Raw genomic sequence first — 19,856 nt, 5'->3', positions numbered from 1 at the left:
TTCAATTTGCATATTGCTTATCTCTGATTACGTGAACTGAAAGCTGTAAACATGCAGTCACAGAGTAATCATGTTGCCACGATACTTCAAGGTTTCCATGTAGGTTTGTATAAGTGAGGTGTTGTGAACAGTTTTCAAAATGTTAATAGAATATAAAGACAAATGTGTCACAAATTAACTGCCACATGAATTTATTCCTACACACTGCACAGTATAAAAGATGGCCATTATACTTGACAAGGTTACTAATAACTTTCATTGCATGAATTACGTTTTCAAATATTAATAAAATTAGTAATTACCCTTGATAAGTTTATATCTACTGAAAAACTGTTCATGGTGTTTGATAAAAATAATTAAAATGTCTTTGTGAACTCTTGAAAATTACACATCAATACAATGTAGCACATAATTATTCATACTTTTCATTGAAGTAAGGTTCATTTAGTCCTCTTGTCTACATGTTCCCAAATGTAGACCTCCTTTGTGATGATCTGTTTATGAATTCTTTCATAAGCTCTTCGATATTTATCTTGTTGACTTCATCTTTGTGAGTATGACAAACTACCACATGATTGAGGCGGCACTGAGACATAGTTGACCTTAACCACGTCTTCAACCGTCTTAATGAAGAAAAGCTGTGTTCACATTCGCAGCTGGATACTGGACATACAAGCAAAATTTTATGAGAAGAAACACTTCGTTAAACATCTGCTGGTTTGTTTCATGCATTTTACAGTAAGCATTCTTCGCACCTTTCAGAGATACTGCTTTTGTTTTTACTCTGAACATGGAAAACTGAAACTCGAGCCGTTGTGCAGAGATTTTTGGATAGAAGTTTATAACCGAGTTGTTAATCTTGCCAGATGTGCCAGATATTGCCTCAACTCATTGTTGTCTGCATTGAATCTAGTAGTCAGATGTTCTATGACTATGTCCACAAATTCAAAATATTGGCTTCTGTAGTAATCTCTAGCTGTTGCAGAATGGTGTGCTGAACCACCACCTGTGATCCTTCTGGGGATCTGCGAATGCGTGGTAGTTCAATGGGCACCAGATCTAGGGAAGTTACCTTTTTTCAGCTTCATCAAATATCTTGTTGTAATTTTCGTCTGTTTGCAATACCCGCAATTGCTCAATTGTCATTGCAGATGCTTCAATCATGCCAGTTACTATCGCTGATTTAGCTTGGAATGCACAGTCTAGTCCTCTAATGCAGTTAATGGATGCTGAGCCATCAACAATCCTAAACTGTCTTTTCTTTGTCACATCTGTCCAGCAGACCTTGTGCTTTCACTGCTACATCTGATTTTTCGTTTGCTAATTCAGACAAAGAACAACAATGTCACTATAGTGATCATAAGCACATGTAATTGCAGATAGGCGGCACAACCAGCGTGTTGGACACAGTGGGTGGATGTATTTAACTGGACCATTGTGGCTGTCTGACGATACAATATTTTCAAAGATTGTCTTGTATTTGCCTGACCTCTGAAGCAAGACACCAAGTTCATGTACCCACTTGATAGAATCTCGAGCACACTCACAAGCTTCAGCTGCATGTTGCATTATTAAATTAGCCTTGTGTGCTCCCCAGTGAAAAAACAAAGCTGAAGTTGCTTCTCTTTTATTTTTGCCTGACATCCACTGTACGCACCACTCATGTTAGCGGCTCCATCATAAGTTTGTGCTCTTAATCCTGACAGTGGTAAATTGAGTCTAGTCAGTACATCAAGTATAATCGAGGATATTGTTTCACCAGTTGTATTGGAAACACTGTACAAACCAAGAACTGTCTCATGGACGTTAAGGTTCTCATCTACGTATCATACACATATTGCTTCCTGTTTGGCACCTGTAACATCTTGAGTGCCATCAACCATTAATGCAAAGATTTTACTTTGCTTCACTTCGTGTGCTATGTTCCTTAGTATTTGATGGCTGAACATCTCCATTATTTCATTCTGAGCCTGGGATGATGTGAATGTGGTTTTCTTTGACAAGTAGGCCATCAACTCATGATCTTCCTCTTCCAGGAGCTTCATTAACTGCAGGAAGTTCCCCTCTGTATCAGTATGTCCACGTAATGCTAAACCTTGACGCAGTAAGAAACGTAAACTTCTGAATATTTTGCCTAGACTTCTTTTGCATTCTTCCTGCTGCTTCTTTTTTCCATCATGTAACTGGACAGTCACTGGAGTTACATCAAGTGAACCTTCTGGAGATATAGCGAATCTGTGCTGAGAGGAGGATTGATGTTCGTTGAATTTCTGTTTTGCCTTTTTCCAGTTGCAAAAACCGGTGGATATGGAGGTATACTCCACTGGCCTCTCCAATTTCCCTGTAAAAAGGCCTCTATTTTCCACCTTGGTACAATGAAAACATATGACTTTTTGAGTCTGATTGTCGAAGTGCAGCCATGGGAACTCATCAAACCACTTGCCCTGGAAGTTGATATTTTGAGATTTTGCTTTCTGTCGTGGTATTAATTGTGCATTTGGATGATATGGCTTTTCATACTATCTGTGGAGTGTCAGATTTTTCATTACTGCACAAACTTGTTTCACAACTATCTGGTGGTTCATTATGTGCAGTAGTTGCACAAGAATTTTCAGACTCGTCCTCTGATGAACATGGTATTCCCTCTGTATGACAAGTTTCTATTCCCGTACTTGAGGTTGTTGGATTATCTTCATCTACATTGTCACTTGTAGTACAAGTAACTGGCTTGTAGAACTGTCTAATATCGGAAAGTTTCAGACGCTTGCTTATCATAATTGGAATCTGTTTCACAGATGACTCAACAGGCTAAAATACAGTCTTTATTGAAAAACTCTAGCGTACAACGAACGAAGATAGAACAGAATGGGAGTAGGACTGAACTGTACAATGTATTTAAGTCGAACTCACGAACCTCACAGTGACTACCAAGCTGACTGACCGCCTGGGCATCGCTGGGACGATAATGTGTGCTAGTTACAACACAAGTAATTGCAAGTTTCTCAAATTGTTAAACATTCACAAATATATTATATTCCTGATAAAGCTCATCAAAAGGCAAACACGTTGTGATATAATGTCTATAAGCACGTCTATTAAATAAAAACACCTAAACAAAAACTAGCAATACAATTAGAGTGGAGGCTTCAGGCCGTTGAAATCGCTCCTTTTGTGTTCTAATTATACAAGAAAATACAATATTTTTACTATCTATGATAAAAGAATATATTCTTCTTTTACCATAAAGCACCAACACTTTATTAGAGGGCGGTGATAATCTGAAATTTCCTGGATTAATGAGGGCCACAAACACAGGTCTAATGAGCACTGTTGTAAAATCGAGGTTCAGACTAAAGAGAGCGGAGGTGGGTGATGTCGGGCGAGTCTGGATCCGAGCGGCCCGAACCTGTCGTTAACTGTACACTAAACGCATACTATGGTCAGCGGCTTCGGCAGCTAAGGAGAGTTAGGCGTTCGACAATAAAACCGGCTAGACATGCATAAGATCAAATGGCGTAGGAAACACGCACAATATACACATAATATTGATGCTACAAATGGCCTGCCAGATCTAGATCACAGGAGTTTACGCTTGGGAGTAATATTTTCGAATTTCATGCTCTGTTAAATCTGTTGTGATGAAAATTTTACTTAATCTTACACTACGTACAAGACATAGGTAGATTCTGTGATAGTGCTTGCAAGCCTTGCATGTATACTTAGGTCTACTGACTGATATTTACGAACTATCGCTTAGATCGAAAAGCTTAGAAGCACGCCTATATAAAGATGTACATTTCGGCTACTGGAAAAGCCTACATCTAAGCCTAATTATGTAATTCGATTGGTAAAAACACGAGAATCACAAGAACAAACACACAATTTGTAAGCCTGTGATGCAATAAAACAATTCAACAGACCAAACTGTAGGGAGGGATCATTAAATGCACCATACCCCTACCTAAAATGAAGGGGTATGTATCCCCCATCCCCCAAGGATCTACGCCCCTGTATGTGTGCTGTCCCTCATTCTCGTGCATAATATTATGCGACGCCAAGTTCTGTGAGACATTTTCCTCAACATAGCAGGGGTTATTGTTCCAAATGCCGCGGTAACAGCTGTCTTCAACTCATCATTAGTATTATAACGTTGTTTAGACACAATATATGGATGGGTAGGGACTTACGGGCCACCCTGTATATATATATAAACAATTTAGCTTTTAAGGACTTTAATATGCTATGATATTTACAGAAAGAACTTAATACTAGTGCAAGTTCACTGGTAAAACACGGTGTCACTATTACCATCATTATTAATATTATGTACAACAAACCTAATTGAAAGAACACCCCCAACATGCACTATCCGTGCTTTGCTCTCCACGGGTATAGAAAATTTGTTTCTGATGTTGTAAGTCCATAGATCCGTAGACATACCACTGTGCCGCTGGGGGCAATCCAAACTACATAAGCCAGTTCTCGTACATTTAAGACGTATTTTCAAATACGGTTATAGATCACAGTTTTATGTATGTTTTTTCCAGAAACAAAGGCGGAACACCTCAAGTATTATCAGTTTAAAAGTCTCAACAATGTTCCTCACAATGTTAAGCTGGTTCCACAAGAACCCGGTTCTAGAATGGAGTTTTAAGGGAGGTGCAATTACAGGTGTGATGGAACTCAGAAAAACAAATACGTCTGCTAAAAGAAAGCCAAGTCGTCAAGAAACTTATGTAACAATGAAATAAAGTTTACTCACTTGTAAATGTATTACGTCAACTGCCGCGATCAATAAACAAATGGAGTTGGAAGAATTGAAATGAAAATAAGTTCTCTTTACACTGAAATTAACTTACCGTTTTTAAATATTATTGTTCATAAAACTGAAGTCCAAACAATACCGTACTATTCATTCCAGCTTACCACTAACTACACAATACCGTACTATTCATTCCAGCTTACTACTAACTACACAATACCGTACTATTCATTCCAGCTTACTACTAACTATATTTAGTCGCTGTACATTATAGTAAACAGATGAACTGTCATTATCACCCCGCTAGTACAGCGATAAGCCTATGGATTTACAACGCTAAAATTAGGGGTTCGATTCCCCTCAGTGGCCTCAGCAGATAGCCCGATGTGGCTTTGCAATACATACACACACACATACACACAACTGTCATTAGGACTTCTAACTCAATGATTAATCATTTTTCGTGAGGTCATAGTAAATAGACAAGACCCGTTGACTTGAACAATAGAAGGTCTGCAATCATTGGGTCTGAGGGCTAGTGAACATTCTCGAAAGTTGGAGACAAGATCGCGGGAGCTAAGTAATATACTATTATGGACTTGTAGTAGAGTTGTTGTTTTAACAAACGAACGAGTGTTTCTTCTTCCATAGGAAATGTACTATTAATAGAAAATCCTGTCCATCATGAGAATTTTTTCTAACCTTTGTAGACGCAACAAACAGCATTCTTTTTATTGGACTCCTGATGCTTAAACCTGGTTTGAACCTTCTATCTCCGTAGAGAATTATACAACATGGAAGCATTAAACATCCAGCCACAAATCTACATCCTCAACAGTAACATCTTTGTTAATATCTCTCTATTATATCCGCAATAAATGATTAAGCGCCACAACATGGAAGACACAGGGAACATGTATATTCATAGTAAGATGTGTTACGATTGCTTCATTATTTATGATAAGGATGCCGTTTATATTAAGATTTGTTTGTACTTTCTGCTGTTGTGACTCAAGTCGCATAAAATATTTTAAACAACATTAAGGAAGGAAGTAGAACACGACGTATTAGCTAGGATATAGAGATGCACTGGTTGGCCCATTTATTAAGTTATGCAACTTCCGTATATCGATTTAAAAGCTGTATTATTATTTCACACAGTATTGGAAAATGCCCAAAAGTCAACTCTGATGAGTTAAAGCAATGGATTACAAATGTCCAATTGGATTAGACAGTTGTGTGACATCATGAAAGGAACTTCATCGTTAATTTGATGATTGTTGTTATGCTGGTAGAGCTCAGTTTAAATATCCCAACTGATGCAGCAGTTAATATGTTGTATGGAATATCGATAAAGATGTCTTGCTGACTTCTAAGTATTTACTATAGTCATAGGAGCGTTTCAAATTTGGGTACATTTTGCGGCCACCCTGTATATTGCTAACTTTTTAAAATGGGTGGATGCCTTTCTAATTGAAGTGCCCTGTGTTTATCGTCATTTTAAACACAGCACAACGATTACTAAATAGAGTAAGACAATCCTTCCAATAGTACATCTGGAACTATAAACAAAATTCATAACATGATGTTCAATTCAAAAGATTTTAGTCCATAAATGTAGTGACTCGTTACAATTAGAAGGGCACTCAGTAAAGCGCATACCTCCGCTACTCAGGGTTGATTATATTCGGCCCTCGAAAAATAAGAATATCTGTCCGTATGTCCATCGTTCTCAACTGATACGAGTTGGAACATTGAGGAACATACATACAGTACTGTGCAAAAGAATTAGGACAAGAAACTATTTTGTCATTCTTTCCATATTATGAGGCTAATTCTTCCATGCCATTGCATTATATAAATTCAACACCATGGTAATGCTTTACTGATTCTTGTTGACAATTAAATGAACTAGGATGAGAATACTTATCATTTCTTAATATTCCTACATATTTATAGCAAGGGCATATCACAAAGATTCTGCTTGAATGAAGATACTGATAAAACTTAGGGTCTAAAATAATTGTCGTGGTACCCCATATAAGGTCTTAGGTCAAATTCATTTCTGCATTTAAATGGCTTATCTTTAATAAAAAACTAAAGTATCTTATCTGATTCTTTTTGTACATAACATACTTCTATAAACGCCTTAAACTTTATCTGATTCTGTGAAGATACAATTCTTTAATTCTGAATTATAGCCAACAATCCTCCTTCGTTACGAAGTCGGTTAATTGGACCGACATTGTGCACATACAGTTGCACTCTATACGAATTACTCTTTACATAATTTCTCAAACCGTATAACTTATTTTCTTAAATAAATATACAAGTAAGCAATAAAGAAAAATACGTCATTAAGAACTAATGGAATAATAAAAAAATAGTTATGTTATTTATTAATTAAAGGTCAATGATAAAACTTTTCCTAATAACACAGAGTGCTTTTTACCAAATCTAAAAGAAAATGTATAAAACTGATTGCGAAAAAATTATCAACCTAAGTTACTTTGAATATATTAGGAAATATGTTTTCAATAAATCTTACGTGTCTCGTATAAAGCCAAAACGAAAAATGTTGCAATGTAAATCAACGACAAGTAATAATTAATAAATATCTGCGACAAATGCCTTCAAAATTGTGCCATAAAGAAATACACAGTGTTGGTCTTCAACTTACCAAAGTATCTTAGTTCATTTCTCTTTACTCGACACGCAAATTATATTTGTTTGCTTACGTACTTGAATTAGCATGTATATATATATACGCGCGTATACAAAATGCCTTTTATTCTATAGTTTCTATAACTACTTATGCACATTAGACTAAAAAAAAAAAAAATCCCTCGTAGCGCGACCATATTTTCATTTATTTAATTGCTTTAGGGCTCTTTCTCAACCTTATTATTATATAATTTGAAACAGAGAGATTAATAGATCAATAACATAAGGTAAAACTGATTAAAACATACAAACCTAAGCACTTAAGAAGCAGTAACGGGACATGCTTAAATTACCACCAAAGTACACATGTTCAATATAATGCACATTAATAACAAACTATAGACAAACAAAACAGTTTTCAAAACGTACTCACAATAATCAATTCTCTTATATGGTTGTCCTTTATATATAAAAAAATGAAAACAAATTCAAGTTTTATACGCAGTGTAAACTTTTTATATCATTTCTTTTCATCTTCAGTCTGAAGTATGTAACACGTAAACCAGCGACGTATAATCAGTTAGTTGACAATACGTATAATATTATATACTAATCTGAGGGTCGCAGGTTCGAATCCCCGTCACACCAACATGCTCGCCCTTTCAGCTGTGGGAACGTAATATTATGACGGTCAATCCCATTATTCGTTGGTAAAAGAATTGCCCAAGAGTTGGCAGTGGGTGGTGATGACTAGCTGCCTTTCCTCTTGTCTTACACTGCTAAATTAGGAATGGCTAGCGCAGATAGCCCTCGTGTTGCTTTACGCGAAATTCAAACCAAATCAAATATCACATACGAATTTAGGTAAATTATTCGCAAAACTTTACATTCCAAACAGTTATATGTTTTTATTTTAAAAATACAATATTATGTACTTATCAGCAACCATAATACCATTATTGGTATCGTCAAGTAAAGCTGTTCATGATTTGGTCTTTCAGAAACATTAAAATCAATTATAACATCATAAAAAAACAAGCTGTGATTTGTTCTTTCAGAAACATTAAAGTCAATTATAACATCATGAAGAAAACAAGTCATGATTTGGTCTTTCAGAAACATTAAAGTCAATTATAACATCATGAAGAAAACAAGTCATGATTTGGTCTTTCAGAAACATTAAAGTCAATTATAACATCATGAAGAAAACAAGTCATGATTTGGTCTTTCAGAAACATTACCAATCACTTTATAATATCATAAGAAAAACAAGCCATGATTTGGTCTTTCAAAAACATTACCAATCAATTATAACATCATAAGGAAAACAAGTCATGATTTGATCTGTCAGAAACATTAAAATCAATTATAACATCATAAAAAACAAGCCGTGATTTGGTCTTTCAGAAACATTAAAATCAATTGTAGCATCATAAAAAAACAAGTCATGAATTGGTCTCTCAGAAACATTACCAATCAATTATAATATCATAACGTACACAAGCCGTGGTTTAGTCATTTAGAGATATTATTAACAGTGATAATGTTAACCAGTTAAACTAGTTATGTTTTGAGATTTTAGAGACATTATTAACAATGATAATGTTAATAAGTTCTCCCCAAAAACATTATTCAATAATTTATATTATCACAAAGGAAACGAGTCACTTCGTAAGTTCCTATAACTATATACAGTATCAGTGCTGAAGGTCTCAAGATAATGGTCTCGCAGTAGCCAACGTATGTCCGTTATGATCATCAGCTCAAATAGATTATGTCGTGGGCTGCCAGTACTACGTAGTTACTGATGTCATCATGGTGTTTATTAGGACCAGTTATGGCGGTAAATAACCACTACTTTAAGTAAGAACATTTTGTATTGTTCTGTCAATTATGGTATAACTGTTTACATCAGTATCAAATAACAAAAGCTGTTTCCTAGGTTGTCACTAATTAAAATAATTAATATATCACCACCATATTAAACACACCGTGTCTTCTTCTATCTGTAAGATCAGTATTTTTAAGGTTGATGTCCTAGTAAATAGATATCAATTTCGTCTGTATTGAATCAGAGTACCACAGGTTAAGATAACCACCTGTCATGTCAGTGTCAAGTTATATTGTCTCCACATTCAACAGACTATCTTCTGCCGTGCCAGTAATCCATTAGTAAGTGGAATCACTTTGAAATAGATGGTGTGGGGTCAAAAAAAGAACTTCCTCAGGAAAAGCCCAAATCTACTGTTTTTTTTAACACTGATAGCGTGCTTGTTACTACTTTGCTAGCGCGACATATTATGAAGATTCTTGTGTTAATTTATGATATTCGTAAAGAGACAACATGCATGGCATGCATATTTAACTACTTGTGTTAAACAATTAGAAAAAAAGTAACTATTATTTGCTTCCTTCGTAAAAGACCGAAGACATTTACCGTCAGCAAGCTTTACTTCAATTACTAAGCCTTACTTCAATTACTAATGCTTCCAAAAGTATTACATCATACGTCACTTGGTTGTTGGTTGGTTGAATTAGTGTTTTATGGCACAAAGCAGTTAAGCAATCTGCGACCAAACATTTGGCGACAAGTTAAAATTAAAGTAAATTTAGTAAAATTCATAAAAGGAAATTAAGGTAAAACAAAACAATGTTTAAAAAAGCATAAATAACATAAAAACCAATGTTTACACCTAGTCTACAACGTTAAGAGAAAAACTACAGTAATACAAGTTGTAAAGGACTTTCTGTAGCATAATTGTAATTATCATAACTCGCCAGGAAGACTAACAGGTAAGTACCAAAACCACCATCAGTCACCTGAAGTTGGTCTTTCCAGTCCTGGTTCCGAGTTATTTAACGTTACGGCCATTTTCTAATTTCAAATCGAACTGGATGGACTTTGATTCTTAAAAGGGAATCACATTAAAAAGATCTAATGTAAAAATTAAAAAACTTAAATAGCATTAAAAAGATTAATGGCCTTTAAAAAACTAATACGTTACTTATCACACGGTATATACGGCCCGGCATGGCCAAGTGGTTAGGGAGCTCGACTCGTAACTCGAGGATCGCGGGTTCGAATCCCCGTAACACTAAACATGCTCGCCCTTTCAGCCGTCGGGGCGTTATAATGTGACGGTCAATCCCACTATTCGTTGGTAAAAGAGTAGCCAAGAGTTGGCGTAGGGGGGGAGGTGATGGCTCGCTGCCTTCCCTCTAGTCTTACACTGCTAAATTAGGGACGGCTAGCGCAGATAGCCCTCGAGTAGTTTTGCGCGAAATTCAAAACAAACCAAATTAACCCACTAAACGTGTAGTTTAATAACATTAACCCTTAGTTTTGTCCTTCTTCATTCTATCACTCACCAATAACCAATCAAAATCCTACCTTCTGAGGTACATTCTTTTACTCCTAACTTTCTTCTGCTTTACCACAGCAAGGTTGTTTCGCAAAGTCCGCGGAGAACAAAGTTGTTGACAAATGGAGAAAAGTACTTGAAACAGTTATTGTATTGACAAAGCACTCAGTCAAGCGCGTGTCGTTAAAAACAAAACCAAAACAGTGGATGGCGAAGATAAAGTATTTCGGTGAAGTTGTTGTTCATCTGACGACAAAAAGAACAAAAAACAAAGCGTACATATGTTTGTAACGTAATTATAAATGCTGTATTTTTAAAGTTCCCCAAAGTGAGAGCAATAAGAAACAAAAATACTCAGTTCATAGTACGTGAATGGCTAGGTACCCTGGAAGTCATGGCTTGGAGGTAGAACACCAGTCATGGGCTGAGCAGTTCTGACACTAAATCCATCATTCAAACTGTACACGCGTCTATGTAATTAAGAAGGGTAAAAAAGTTTGCAAACTAACGCCAAATTTTAAGTTGTGGTGTTACATGTGCAACGAGGACATTTGATCTCAGAAGTAAACCGGATTTTCTGACAGCCGAGGATCACGCACGCACACTGTGTTCTCCTATAATACCACGTATTACGTTCTAACACCAAATGCCGAGCTCCTTATGTTGCTAGTAGCGTAAACCCACACGTTTCTAAGGTCCACACTTCGGAATAGTCGATTTCAAAATACGAGGGTTGGGTAGCAAATTGAAAGGGAAATGACACCACACACCGTTTATTGACTGTTTCCAACCGCATACAACATTCTTTTAAACTAAGTCGAAATTTTTGTTACAAATGAAAGGTTTAACATCTGCAGAATTGTATGGCTTCACTTCATTTCTTATTTTAAAGGAGTGCCCAACACTTTTATGTTTATTTCAGAGATATTAATTAATAATTCTGCTTGTAACTGTATAGAAGTTTGTAAAATAAGGAAATCCTTACAAGTTTTGGTTATATATCTTAATACAACTGTTACTGAGTTTATGTTTTGATGAAAAAATTGATGAGCGAGAAATGGCCGTACGCCTTTTAATGAAAATAGACGCTTGGTCAATCCTTTTGTTTCTTTCTTTGGAATTTAGCACAATGCTACACAATGGACTATCTGTTCTCTGCCCAGACGGGTATCAAAACCTGGTTTCTAGCAGTGTGAGTCTCGCATACATGCCGCTGTGCCACTGGGGTTGTGAGGGGTCACGCTAATCCTATTTCGTGGAACATCGTACACGTTTATAAACCCATCTGTTTCATTTCACTGCTCTTGGACACAGAAACACATGCCTTTATATATTACCACAATAATCTTTGTCTGCATTAAACAAATAGAAATAATCCCTAGTTAAACACGTGGAGTGAAACGCGCATACATTTTTACATCTATTTGCTTCATCTTCACTTCTCTTGAACAAATAGCTACATACCATTCCATATCATGAAAGTAATATTGGTCTGCTATCGAAGGCTTACGTGTTTTTTTGTTTGTTTTTATTTCTATTAGTTTCGGTACATACAGATTACAGAATATGATGTTTCCTTGTTTTATTAGAACTCGCGCAAAGCTACTCGAAATATATGTGTTAGCCATCCTTCATTTTCCAGCTATTTTCAAACAATCCAGCAGCAACCACCGCCAACTTCTTGGGTTACACTTTACCAACGAATAGTTGGTTTATAACGCCATTTTCTCCCCTTTCCTTGGCAGAAAAGGCAAGCATGTTCTGCGAGGAGATTCAAACTCGTGACGCACAAATTACGAGCCGAGTGCCCTAACCATTGCTAATAACTGTATAGTTTTAGTTCTTGTTACTTTTTTGCTATTAAGCACAAAGCTATAAAAAGTATCATCTGTGCTCTGCCTAGCAGGGTATCGAAACCTGGATTTTATTAGTATAACTCCGCAGACATACCATTGTGCCACTAGAAGGAGGGGAAATGTTTTAGAGTCGCTAGTTCAACAATGTACAATGTTATTTAGTTTTTTGGAATAGACTAAAGTCAAAGGGTTTGTATGGTAATTCAATTAATAAATGAAAGCCAGTGTACCCGTCGTCATAATTAATGCACTGACACGTTAGCTATCATTACATCATCCCGAATTACACGAAAAGTAACATCAGTTATTCGTTTGAAAATATCTACAGAAAAGACGATTCAGAAATGGCGATTTTTTTCTCAATCTATTTCTTCATTTCTTATCCTTATTTCCCCTCTACATAACACAAACCTTGATCCAGAATGTAGGTAAAAAAAGGTCACCAGGTGGCCTGTAAATAAGCCTGATTAGGAGACATTTTTAAGTCAACAGAAACTAGCAAAACACAGGTATAGATAGGGGCTAGATTTTGTCCTTGTGATATCATAACTGACAAAAAACGTATGTTTGTTTGTTTTTTTAATTTCGCGCAAAGCTACACGAGGGCTATCTGCACTAACTGTCCTTGATTTAGCAGTGTAAGGCTGAAGGGAAGGCAGCCAGTCATCACCACCCGCTGTCAATACTTGAGCTGCTCTTTAACAAACGAATAGTGCGATTAAACCGTTACATTAAAATGTCCCCACGACTGAAAGGGCAAGCAAGTTTAGTGCGACGAGAATTCGAACCCACGCCCCTCAAATTAAGAGCCGAGTGCCTTAGCCACCTGGCCGTGCCGAGCCTGACAAAAATTTAGTCGATTTTTCTTCAAAGTAGTTCTTCAAACGTTTTAAGATTTTGTCCGCTAATTCCAACTACTCATTCATTATAAAACTTGTTTATTTAAATATATATTTTATTAATGCGAAACTTGGTCTTTTTAGGTAGATATGTCGACAGCTTTTGTTGTTGTTGTTTTTTATTTCTCTGAGAGGCATCACTCAAATAATTTGGTTTGAATTTCGCGCAAAGCTTCACTAGGACTATCTGCGCTCGCCGTCCCTAATTTAGCAGTGTTAGACTAAAGGAAAGGCAAGCAGTCATCACTACCCACCGCCAACTCTTGGGTTACACTTTTGTCAACGAATAGTAAGATAGACCGTCAGATTATAACGACTCCACGGCTGAAAGGGCGAGTATGTTTGGTGGGACGGGGATTCGAACCCGCGACTCTCGCATTACGAATCGAGTGTCTTAACCCCCTGGCCATACCAAGCCCAGTCAAATAACCTTCATAAGGATTATAATAAGCTTCTGTCAACCTAAAATAGGCCCGGCATGGCCAAGCGCGTTAAGATGTGCGACTCGTAATCTGAGGGTCGCGGGTTCGCATCCCCTTCGCGCCAAACATGCTCGCCCTCCCAGCCGTGGGGGCGTTATAATGTGACGGTCACTCCAACTATTCGTTGGTAAAAGAGTAACCCAAGAGTTGGCGGTGGGTGGTGATGACTAGCTGGCTTCCCTCTAGTCTTACACTGCTAAATTAGGGACGGCTAGCACAGATAGCCCTCGAGTAGCTTTGTGCGAAATTCCAAAAAACAAACAAACGAACAAACAACCTAAAATAATGAATATTTAGATAAAATAATGAAAGAATAATTGAAACACTCATATTCATTAATATTCCTAAAAAAATCGATTTGACTCTTTCCTTAGAATACTTTAGTTTTACAAAAAAACACATGTAAAATATACTAACGATCTACGAACAACAATCTGAATAAAAAGGTATATTAACTAACTAGTTCTTAGACGTTTGTTTGTTTGTTCAAAGCCATATTGAACTATCTGTTGTGTACACTGAGTGGAATACAACCCCGAAACTTTGATTTGTGCTGGCCCGGCATGGCCAAGAGTGTTAAGGCGTGCGACTCGTAATCTGAGGGTCGCGAGTTCGCATCCCCGTCGCGCCAAACATGCTTGCCCTTTCAGCCGTGGGGGCGTTATAATGTGACGGTCAATCCCACTATTCGTTGGTAAAAGAGTAGCCCAAGAGTTGGCGATGGGTGGTGATGACTAGCTGCCTTCCCTCTAGTCTTACACTGCTACATTAGGGACGGCTAGCACAGATAGCCCTCCAGTAGCTTTGTGCAAAATTCCGAAACAAACAAACAAACAAACAGATTTGTGCTCATATATAAGGGACTGTTTAGTGTAGAGAAGTTCGTTCAGAAAAGATAAGAAACGTAAAGTTAAACGTCGTGGGCGAGAAAGATCTAAGACTTGATACGTCAATGTGAGATTAATACTGTGAAAGAGATAAGGAAAATAATTTTTCATTGCAAAGGGTGTTTTAAACTAATTGAGCCAACTTGTGTGGATTTTGACAAAACTCGGACAGTTATTGGAAGTTTAGAACACAACTGAGATAACTTACGCATAGGTAAATTACACATGGATACTATTGCAATGAGAAAATAGGGAAAAATAGTTTGGCTTCACAACTGAATTCTAAAGCAATTGAATTGGTCTAATTGGACTTTTAACAAGAAGAAGAGAGCTAACTGTAAGTGTTTAAGATACAGCTATGATCTACTTAAGAATCTTTGTACATACGTTTAACTTTTATTCGAATATGTGTGTGTGTGTGTGTGTTATTTTAAAAACAAGTGGAGTGCATGCTAATCACTTATTGTTAAATTTATCGCCAATAAGTCACAAACACCTACTTTAGAAGAATCCATAACTGATTTCACTCCATATATTCGCATTACTATGCGTACTACTAAAAAAGTAGTTTCTAAAACGTTGTAAGTCCAGTAAACTTGCATCTGATCTGTTAAAAGTAATGACTAGATAACCTACTCTTATTAGCCGCAAATAATGGAGAGTAAACCTACATAAACAATTTGAAATAAAATCCAAACCATGGGTGAACTCCTTGGATTTATAATGGCGATTAACTTGAAATTAAAAATTAATTCAGATCTGTAGCTCTAACAATACAAACGTCAAACCGATTTACTCGAAATATGTAAGACAAATGTTTTATAGAAACATAATTAATTACCTCAGTTAACTTGAAGATAATACTGTTTAAGGGTATGTTCTCATTGAATAATAGGCATGGCTCAGTGACTAGAACGTTCTTGATAGCTTAAGATACGATTTTAGCCATATTTGAGTTATGCTAGAGTAGATAATGATTCATTATTGAGTTAACGAATATGCTATTTCAGTTTGGTTGTTATTGTCAGCTAGTTGTTCAGCTAGTTGATTTTTTTTTAAATATTGGGTTTTTGCTTTGGCGAAGTAATAAAGATATGAGAAAGTACAATAAGCATAATTGGAATTAGTAAATAGGTGAAATAATGGCAGATCTAACATGAATTCGAGTTTCATGACCTAATATGTTTGCTTTTTTAGTTTAGGGTCATTATAATGTAAAGAGATCAATCTCACTGTTCGTTGTTGCTGAGTGGGATTGGTCATTTGCCTTCCTTATAGTGTATAAGGTTAGAAGAAACAACTAGCATAGATAGTTCTCGATTAGCTTTGTGCGGAGTTTAAGAAACTGTTTTCTTAACGACTTCTGTGAACTAAGATCAACCGGAAAGCATCAATGAACCTAACTTGTAAAAGTAAATATAGAAGAAATAAAACGTTTGTGTTAAGTGACGGTTTAACTTTGCATTTTTCTTTATTCGAATAACCTAGAATAATCCGCCTAATAAAAGATATCGTGACAACAATAGCACACGTTTTAGTTTGTGTGAGAGATATATTAATCTCCAGGAACTTACGGTTATCTCATTGAACAAATTCATCTTTCTAAAATTGTTAACAAACATATTTGTTTTTATTTCTGTAATTTTTATAAGTTACTGATCTAGTTTCAAAGAGAGTATCCGCTTTTATCATTGTTATTAATAATTAGTAGTAATGGGAAAAAAATATAATTCTATTGTAAACGATGTTATCATTACCCCCTCTAGTTAACATTCTTACAGAAATTTGGTGTTCCTTTATAAAGCTTAAGTGAAACAGGAATTACCAGCCGAGAGTCGATAACTAACAAATTATTTCAGGTGAAATTTCATTGTATTTAAAACTTGGCTATAAATAGAACCTTCCCATACAAACAAATAAGAAATAATTTATAAAAAAGAAACCAAAGATAAAGATGGTTAATACCAATAATTCAAGAACAATGCAAACAATATAGTTGGGATGGCATTTTGCATGATTCCTACATAATAGCACACGCAATAGTTGTCATACAACAATATATATAACCATTCAGTCATAGAGCACGAAATAAAAGCACATTCATTGTGTTTATTGTTTCTCTCTTTGGTTTTTCTAAATGACTCTGTAATATTAATCTGATTCCTTTCCAAATTTCTCCGTGGTGACTCCGTGGTTACAAATATACAGTCTTATGACCCTAAAAATTGGGTTTAGATACTCAATTTGATCAGAGAAAATGTAACCCATCTTGTATGTGCGTATTTATTGTCGTCAGCCTCCTTCTGAAATCTAGGATACTTTGGTCTGCTGAAAGTTTATATTAAGTATCTCGTCAATGACATTCATGACATCACCGAATAACCACAGAGAAAAATTTATCTAGTTCAGGACACTAAAAGGTAGTCTTTGTACCTTTGTATCTTTGTAGATACTGAGAATTAATCAGAATTCATAAGAACAGTGTTCCAGATATAGTGTTACCCTTGGAACAAATAAACCTCTGAGATGAACGGTAAGAATAAACTTATCTATCTTCACTTATAAATCTTAACAAACTTTCCACAGACTCTCCATTCAATATGAACGTTGACCTCAAAGACTAAGGTCAAGCATACCAAGTACACAAAAGTACATTGAAGCTGCATAAGGAGAAGTGTCTAAGCCACTTCTTCAACCTTTCAGTTATTCCAGTTTCTCTGACCATGTTTTTCATGAAACTAGCCGTCGATTTCGAAAGTCTTCTTAACTCCGCTTCCTTTATTTTTATCCTATTATAATTGAGCTTGTGACGTATACATCAAAAACTCTGATCTCGGAAAATAAAGCCCCGATCATCACCACTCATAGCTGGGTAATATTTTTGTAAATAGGCAAGATTTTTTATAGCTGAACAATAAATAAAACAGTTAGTTGATCATTCCACAAGAATGATGTATTTCAGATTTAGCCAATACAAATTTACAAACAAAGAGGTGTAATTTTCAAATATAAAACAATGAAAAACAAACTTAAAAACATTATTTGTTTTTCTTTAGTGAAAAATCTCAAGAGGCACTTTCTTTGATAATTGTGTCTACAAAGAAATGCTTCAATAAAACCTACTCTGTGATGTAATGCTGTGATGATAGCTCATTTTTAAACTAAATTTTCAAAAAAAAATCCTTTTTTCTCATGGATGGTGAACATGATTGAATGTTATATATAAGTAAATTGTTGGAAAACTCTCAGAAAAATTCCAGAATAGACATGAGACCCAATAGTCTTACACAGAAACTAGCAGTTACACATGACTGGAGAGTGGTTATTTCTGCTAGTATTCTTAGTGGCTCAAGGAGACGTGTCGGTTTCATTGCTATAAGTTGTTTTTGGGTCAGAGAGTTCTCTTTCGTATCCATACCCTTCACTTGCCGATTATTAATTCCCATTTAGCTTGAGGTTTGATTCCGGAACCCTTATTGTATGCGCTTTGCTGTGTGAACTTGTTTACATCTAGGTTGCATGATTTCAACCTTTGTGTCATTTGGGTCTACATCGTTTAAAGACGTCGTTGTGCGAATATGTTTTCTCGATGAGGAATCTGAAATCTATATTTCCAGCTAATCATTGATTCGCATCAGCGACAACCAGGTCGTTTCTCAGTTACTGGTGTGCTCGGACTGTGAGTTCCACAGCTCATATTGTTTTTAGACTAAATTAGCCTATTCGATTAGCCAAGAGTAGCCCAAGAGCTGGCAGTGGGTGCTTTTGACTAATTGCTTTCCGTCTAGTCTATCATCTCAAAATTAGAAACAGCTTTGGATAGGTAGCAGTTGTGTAGTTTTGCACGAACGTTATAATAACAACAGCAACAGTGAAGATATTCCACTGCGTTAGAATTTACAAACCGCTAATTAAAATATGATTATCTTCTCACATTACAAACACATCAGATAATCATTTAAAAACAATATTAATATCACACGAAGTACTTATCTCATAACCCATAAAATTTTGTTTTGTAACTATTTAAACTGTACAGAACACACAAAACTTGTAAAACATTCTCACTTGAATAAACATTATGTATAGTTTAATTATCAGTTAGTAATTTGAAATAAGTGCATGATTAATTTAATTCAATCAATTTCACACTTTAAAGAATTATATGAGGTGTAAACATTATACAATATTTATACGCGTCGTGGAATTACACAAGTTACAACCAAAGAAATGATTTTATAATTGACTTGTTATAACTTCGTTCAGTACCTACGAATGTGATTTTGGATAAAAACATCACTTGAAAGCAAAAACAAGTCACGAACCCATCCGTCAGCTGATTTACCCAAATATGGGCAAGCAAATAAATACAAACATTGGCAATTTCCATTATTTAGAAACAAACAAAGTAGTTATTATTTGCATTAATTAATCAAGTATCTACCAGTATATTCATAAGATTCGTAGCTGGGTGGTTATCGAAAAAAACAAAAATAGATTCATCTCCTTAGAAACCAATAAGGCGTTGCTTAGAAACGGCAGTCCTCCCACTACGAACTCACCTTGTTATTTTGAGTTTGAATCTGCATCGAATCTTCTAGTGGAATCAATAGGTGTTCTTCGGAAGTTCCTTCTTTTGAACCCTAGGATATAAAAGAAACGGAAAATGTAAAACCTATTACACAGAAAAGGTGTGCTTATTAGTAGTTTCAGTAAAATAAAATTATATTGTTAACAAAAAAATGAAAAATATATACTATTTTTTTCCATTTCCAATGCTATTCATTTTCCGATCATTTTAACCAGATATATATTCAAGATGTTCCAATGCGAGTTTGACTGGAGTGGGTGAACGAAACGGTGGGTGTAGTTAGATTAAGCTCATTTCCTTAGGCTTAAAGTACATCAGGAAATACCAACTGAATTATCCACAGTTGAACAAAG

The 19,856-nt window shown here is 35.7% G+C and overlaps 1 protein-coding gene across 3 annotated transcripts in view; it reads right to left on the bottom strand.

Moving 5' to 3' along the window:
* Positions 1-19,856, bottom strand: part of LOC143247373 (uncharacterized) — a 119,279-nt gene that overhangs the window by 45,538 nt on the left and 53,885 nt on the right. For 2 of the 3 annotated variants that reach the window (XM_076495353.1, XM_076495354.1), the window contains exon 3: positions 19,475-19,555. In XM_076495353.1, coding sequence (XP_076351468.1) covers positions 19,475-19,555 — 81 coding nt within the window. Of the gene's footprint in view, positions 1-10,817; positions 11,454-19,474; positions 19,556-19,856 lie in introns of those variants that run through there. The other variant, XM_076495355.1, reaches the window with a different exon arrangement.

The sequence above is a fragment of the Tachypleus tridentatus genome, chromosome 3, assembly GCF_004210375.1.
Source record: "Tachypleus tridentatus isolate NWPU-2018 chromosome 3, ASM421037v1, whole genome shotgun sequence".
NCBI classification, from domain to species: domain Eukaryota; kingdom Metazoa; phylum Arthropoda; class Merostomata; order Xiphosura; family Limulidae; genus Tachypleus; species Tachypleus tridentatus.
Note: the sequence above shows the minus strand (reverse complement) of the source record. Positions and strands in the feature narration are given on the sequence as shown.